Source organism: Pipistrellus kuhlii, unplaced genomic scaffold (genome assembly GCF_014108245.1).
Source record: "Pipistrellus kuhlii isolate mPipKuh1 unplaced genomic scaffold, mPipKuh1.p scaffold_m20_p_9, whole genome shotgun sequence".
Lineage (NCBI taxonomy): Eukaryota > Metazoa > Chordata > Mammalia > Chiroptera > Vespertilionidae > Pipistrellus > Pipistrellus kuhlii.
The window spans coordinates 33,150,739-33,157,398 of NW_023425595.1; the positions used below are offsets into that span (position 1 = coordinate 33,150,739).

The window sequence follows — 6,660 nt, forward strand, 5'->3', positions numbered from 1 at the left end:
CGGGGGCTGTGACCTCGGGCAGGCAGGCTGGGCTTAGCACTGACCTAAGGGAGGTCCACAGAGTTGGGGGTGCCCAGAGGAAGGGACTCCGCCCACCGGGGCATCAGAAAAGGAAGAAGCACCCTGGCTGGTGAGCTCAGTTGGGTGAGCATCTTCCCGCGCACCCAGAGGTCAGCGGTTCGATTCCAGTCGTGGGTTCAGTATCTGGGAGGCAACTGATCCATGTTCTCTCACATCGATATGTCTCTCTCTCTCTCTCTCTCTCTCTCTCTCTCTCTCTCTCTTAAATCAATAAAAACCTATTTTAAAAATCTCTCTCTCTCTCTCTCTCTCTCTCTCTCTCTCTCTGTCTCTCTCTCTCTCTTCTTCTCTCTCTAAAATCCATAAAAACATTTTTTTTAAAAGAAAGGAAGAAGCAAGATTGGATCTGGGGCTTGATGGGCACAGGGTTTTGAGGAGCAGAGCCGGGTGGAATGGCACTTTGTGTGAAGGGAACGGTGAAGATGGCGTGGCTGGGGAGGAGGCCTGGCTTCTTGGGACCAGCGTGGTGAGGGGCAGCACTGAGGGGCCTGGGTGCTTCAGATGAGGCTGGAAGGCTCAGCAGACGCTTGACTGTCAGGACAGGAGTTTGAGTTTTTCCCCATCGGACAGAGGGGTGCAAGGAAGGAGGTAATCAGAACCATCTAGAAACTCCACCACAGGCAGAGTAGTGGAGCCCAGGAAGCGGCTGGGGTCTGAGCTGGCCTGGGCCTCAGGGTCCAAGAACGGGTGATAGATGTGATGGCTGTAGGGAACCAGTGTCGCTGCTGCCTGGAGGCAGGGGGGTGTCTCTCTCTCTCTCTCTCTCTCTCTCTCTCTCTCTCTCTCTCTCTCTCTCTCTCTCTCTCTCTACCAGCTCCTGCCAGGACTGGGAGAGCAGCTCACTTCTACGTCCTGGGAAGGCAGAATGGAGGAGGGAGCCAGGTGACAGCCAGGCCTGGAGCAGGTCTGCCCTGGACCCTCCCGTGCAGCCCTGCCTCCTTCACGGAAGCCAGAGGGCTCTCTGGGGTGTGTCTGGGGGTGACAGGCCTCTCAAAGAAGGGTTCGGGGGTGCAGCACGGCTCCTCCCGCCTGCTCCCTCCTCCCCAGGACCCGCTGCCCCAGCAGGCTCTCCTCTCAGGCCCTGCCTGCTCCACCTTCCTCCCCACCTGGCACCACCCCAAGCGGCCTCACACCCCTCTGCACCCAGGGCAACCCCCCTCTTCCCTCAGGGACTCGTCCCTCCCTCATCCTCCTCTGCAAAGCCTCTTCCATCCTGTGGATCGCACTGGTCTCCCCTCAGACTAGCCCATCTACTGGGCAAAAGTAGGTTTATAGTTGTTACTCTAGATCCGTGCTCGGCAAACTGCGGCTCACAAGCCACACGCGGCTCTTTGGCCCCTTGAGTGTGGCTCTTCCACAAAATACCACGGCCTGGCCGAAACCGGTTTGGCTCAGTGGTAGAGCGTCAGCCTGCGGACTGAAAGGTCCCAGGTTCGATTCCGGTCAAGGGCATGTACCTTGGTTGCAGGCACATACCCGGTAGGGGGTGTGCAAGAGGCAGCTGGTCGATGTTTCTCTCTCATCGACGTTTCTAGCTCTCTATCTTTCTCCCTTCCCTCTCTGAAAAAACTCAGTAAAATATATATATTTTTAAAAATACCACGACCTGGGTGAGTCTATTTTGACAAAGGGCATTAGAAGAAGTTTAAGTTTAAAAAATTTGGCTCTCAAAAGAAATGTCAATCGTTGTACTGTTGATATTTGGCTCTGTTGACGAATGAGTTTGCCAACCACTGCTGTAGATAATAAGAAAATAACTAACAAACCAAAATAGACAGTTTATTTTTGCAAACCTACCTTTGGCCCCACCCTGGATAAGTATAGGTAAATGTGCATATGTATGTCTGGATCTGTATCTATCTGCCTTCATCAGCATCCATATTCTGTGTCCTCATGCGTCCAGCAGGCTCATTAAATGCCCAACATGCAGAAACCAGAAAGGGAATGCATGAACGAGAGAATGGCCTGAACAAATGAGTGAAGAGGTGAATGGATAAACTTTATCTTGCCTGTACTGATCTTGCCTTCCTGCTACAGTGGGGGTATTGCCAGGCCTCCTCGTTGGCCTCCCCCTGCCTAACTGGTGAGCTGGGCACCCAGCACCCCTAACTCATGGGATAAAATCCACAAGAATCTTAGGTAACTACAGGTGATAAGGAGTGTGATATAACAGACTAGAGAATCCAAACATCATCATTTTGCTGTTGCCCAGCATCCGGGTAAAATATTTTCATCAAAATCAAATTTCAGGCTGAAACCGGTTTGGCTCAGTGGATAGAGTGTAGGCCTGCAGACTGAAAGGTCCCAAGTTCGATTCTTGTCAAGAGCATGTACCTTGCAGGCACATCCCAAGTGGGGGGGGGGGGGGGGCAGGAGGCAGCTGGTTGATGTTTCTCTCTCATCGATGTTTCTAGCTCTCTATCTCTCTCCCTTCCTCTCTGTAAAAAAAAAAAAAAAAAAAAAAAAAAAAAAAAATCAATAAAATATATATATTTTAAAAATTTCAAGTTGGAAGAAATTAGTGTGGGGAGTTATGTTTTGCTCTATTATAACTTAAAAATCTGGTAACTTCACTTAGCAGGTACATCCACATTAGGGACAGCTACCAGTTGCCCTGGGCCAAGCACTGATCTTCACAACACCCCTGTGAAGCAGTACTATGTTACCCCATTTCACAGATGGGGAAACGGAGGCATGGAGGCTGAGTAATGAGCCTCGGGCCACACAGCTCACACGTGGCAGAGCCGGGATTTGAACCTGGGCATCTGGACCAGAGCCCATATTCTCGGCCTCCACCCTCTGTCACCCTCTGAGTGCCTTTGCAGGACTTTATTTTTTTCTGGGCCCCAGCTTCTCCCATCTGTAACAGAGGGGGGAGGCTTTTTTTCACTCTCAGTGGCATTGCCTCACAGGTCCACTGGAGTGAAGTGGTGAATTCTCTGTGGACACCAGTGAAATGTGAAAAAGCCAGCTGAGAAGTGAGCAACAGGAAGTTGCTCATCCACCAGGGGCGAATCCTTACGGCATTTGTGCTACCGGCTCCCCCAGACCTCAGCCTGGGGGGGGGGGGGGGGGGGTTGAGTGCAGGGATCAGGTGTAGGATAGAACAGCAAGGCATGGCGGTTATTAAGCACCTGCTGCATGTCAGGCCTAGCACACATTTTTCTGATGAGGACATAGGCCCAGAAGAGGTAAGTGGCATGCCCTGGGTTGAACAGCCCGGAAGAAGGGATGTCAGGATTTGAACCGAGCCTGCCTGATTCTCTGAGGCTGGGCTTGGAACCTCTACATTCCATGTCCATGGGCTACACCAAGATCCCTCCTGAGTCAGGTGGTTGGGCTCTGGTTCCAACTCCCACTTGGGCTCTGCCTCCAATTCGCTAAGATTAAGCAGCCACTTCCCCCGCACAGCGTCTGGATTCCCCTCCGTTAAGTAAGCGGTTGATGTGGTTGCTCCCTCTGCTGTCTGCCTCCAGGAAAGCTGTTTTTACTCTAGCCACCAGAGGGCGCTCTGGCTCCGGTGGCTCCGCCAGACCAGCCTTGGTACCTTTAAACTAAGTGGAAGGATGCTTAGGGAACTCCTGAATCACCTCCTTCCCTCATTTTACAGGTAAGAAAACTGCAGCCAAAAGAAGGACCCTGGCTTTGGAAGGTGGAGTCCAGGCCGAGGAGGTAGATGCTGTCCTTGGTCGGCTCACGGTGTGTGAATATTTTGTTTATGTTGATTCATTAAGAGTTACCACGGTCTTTGTGCCTTGGATCCGGGGCTGGACTCAGACAGAGAGGCGCCAGACCCGGCACTTCTCCTCAGGAGATCCAGTCTGTGAAGGAGAGTCAAACAGGCAGGGCCCCCAGGACCACAATCTCCAAACTCCAGGGTGCCTGGGGAAGCCCTGGATAGCATGATTTAGTCACTAACTTTTTAAAGTGGGGGCCAGATCACGGTCCCTCAGAGAGCTGGAGAGCCAGACTATATGAACTACTAATTCCTACTGTAACACCTCGGCTGCGCTCACTGCCCAGAAAACCTGGCGGGCCGGGTCAGACTCCTCTGCGGGCCGCATGTGGCCCGCGGGCCGTAGTTTGAAGACGCCTGATTTAGTGCCTCTAACCTCATAACATCCTGAGAAGTAGTTGCACCATTCCCCCATTTTTTACATAGGAAAGCTGACACTCAGAGAAGGTATATCAATAGCTCAAGGTCACATAGCCAGGAAGTAACTTGGGATTCAAATCAAAGTCTATCCATCTCCACTTACAGAAGAGAGACATTTGACTCAGATTTTCAAGGATGACAAGTTCAGCCCTAGCTGGTTTGGCTTAGTGGATAGAACATGGGCGTTTGAATTGAAGGGTCCCGGGTTCGATTCTAATCAAATGCACATGCCTGGATTGTGGGCCCAATCCCCAGTAGGGGGCGTGCATGAGGCAGGTGATCAGTGATTCTCTCTCATCATTGATGTTTCTCTCTCTCTCTCTCTCTCTCTCTCTCTCTCTCTCTCTCTCCCTCCCTCCCTCCCTCCCTCCCTCCCTCCCTCTCCCTTCCTCTCTGAAATAAAATTTAAAAAAATATATTTTTTTTTAAAAAATAAAAGTTCACCAGAAAGTCTGGTGAGAAATAGATATTATATATAGAAATTACCCCTGACTGGGTAGCTCAGTTGGTTAGAGCATCATCCTGATACACCAAGGTTGTGGGATCAATACCAGGTCAGAGCACATACAAGAATCAGCCAATGAGTGCATACATAAGTGAACAACAAATATGTTTCTCTCTTGTATTCCAGGTTCTGTGATGTCTCTGTGGGGTCTCTGTGGGGTCTCTGGGGGTCTCTGTGGGGTCTCTGGGGGTCTCTGGGGGTCTCTGGGGGTCTCTGTGGGTCTCTGTGGGGGTATCAGAGATGGTTCGGGTGGGCAGAGGGGCAGACAAGGACCTACCGGGCGGCCAGTGGATGTGGTCACTGACCGGTGGTGCGTTGCTTCCCCAGCCCATCCAGATGTAGGACGCCGGCCGGCCGGGCAGCCATGGAGTGGCACAACGACACCAGCCAGGCTCTGGGCTCGCCGCCGACCACCTGTGTCTTCCGGGAGAACTTCAAGCGGCTGCTGCTGCCGCCCGTGTACTCGGTGGTGCTGGCGGCCGGCCTGCCGCTCAACCTCTGTGTCATCGCCCAGATCTGCGCGTCCCGCCGGGCCCTGACCCGCTCGGCCGTGTACACCCTGAACCTGGCCCTGGCCGACCTGCTGTACGCCTGCTCCCTGCCCCTGCTCATCTACAACTATGCCAGGGGCGACCACTGGCCCTTCGGCGACGTCACCTGCCGCCTGGTGCGCTTCCTCTTCTACGCCAACCTGCATGGCAGCATCCTCTTCCTGACCTGCATCAGCTTCCAGCGCTACCTGGGCATCTGCTACCCGCTGGCGCCCTGGCACAAGCGCGGGGGCCGCCGGGCCGCCTGGGCCGTGTGCGGGGCCGTGTGGCTGGCCGTGGCCACCCAGTGCCTGCCCACCGCCTTCTTCGCCTCCACCGGCACCCAGCGGAACCGCACCGTCTGCTACGACCTGAGCACGCCCGCCCTGGCCGCCCGGTACCTGCCCTACGGCATGGCCCTCACGGTCATCGGCTTCCTGCTGCCCTTCGCCGCCCTGCTGGCCTGCTACTGGCGCCTGGCCCGCCGCCTGTGCCGCCGGGACGGCCCGGCCGGGCCCGTGGCCCAGGAGCGGCGCGGCAAGGCGGCCCGCATGGCCATGGTGGTGGCCGCCGTCTTCGCCGTCAGCTTCCTGCCCTTCCACGTCACCAAGACGGCCTACCTGGCCGTGCGCTCCACGCCCGGCGTGTCCTGCCCCGTGCTGGAGGCCTTCGCGGCCGCCTACAAGGGCACACGGCCCTTCGCCAGCGCCAACAGCGTGCTGGACCCCATCCTCTTCTACTTCACCCAGAAGAAGTTCCGCCGGCGGCCGCACCAGCTGCTGCAGAAGCTCACGGCCAAGTGGCAGCGGCAGGCCCGCTGAGCCCGCCGGGCAGGACGGACCCGGTGTCTCACCGACAGCTATTTATTGAGCCCTTTTTTTTTTCCTGGACCCAGGCCCCGTGGGCGCAGGCACAGAGCAGCCTGAGCCTGGCCCCGCAGAAGGCCCCCTGAGCCACAGAGAGCTGGAGAAGCCGTGTGAAGCTGCTCACACAAAACTGTGTGTGGCCGAAACCGGTTTGGCTCAGTGGCTAGAGCGTCGGCCTGCGGACTGAAGGGTCCCGGGTTCGATTCCGATCAAGGGCATGTACCTTGGTTGTGGGCACATCCCCAGTGGGGGGAGGGGGTGTGTGTGCAAGAGGCAGCTGATCGATGTCTCTCTCTCATCGATGTTTCTAACTCTCTATCCCTCTCTCCTTCCTCTTTGTAAAAAATCAATAAAATATAATATATATATATATATATACACACACACACACACACACACACATATATATATGACATGTACTGTAATTGAGGAGTCTGCTGCATGCTTTCGAATCACTTATAAGGGAGCGAGGGAAGATGAGGGTGGAGGGAGTGAGAGCTGCTGGGAAGAGGCATTTGAGCT

General features: G+C 54.7%; 1 protein-coding gene across 4 annotated transcripts in view; it reads left to right on the forward strand.

The window, feature by feature from the left end:
- The window catches only part of P2RY6 (pyrimidinergic receptor P2Y6), a 35,168-nt gene extending 28,881 nt beyond the window's left edge, over positions 1-6,287 (forward strand). The window contains exons 1-4 of one of the 4 annotated variants that reach the window (XM_036426459.2): positions 1,832-2,300; positions 2,660-2,735; positions 3,692-3,780; positions 5,070-6,286. In XM_036426459.2, coding sequence (XP_036282352.1) covers positions 3,758-3,780; positions 5,070-6,093 — 1,047 coding nt within the window. In that variant the 5' untranslated portion in view covers positions 1,832-2,300; positions 2,660-2,735; positions 3,692-3,757 and the 3' untranslated portion in view covers positions 6,094-6,286. Of the gene's footprint in view, positions 1-1,831; positions 2,301-2,659; positions 2,736-3,691; positions 3,781-5,069 lie in introns of those variants that run through there. The other 3 variants (XM_036426458.2, XM_036426457.2, XM_036426466.2) reach the window with 3 other exon arrangements.
- Positions 6,288-6,660: the final 373 nt, after the last annotated feature.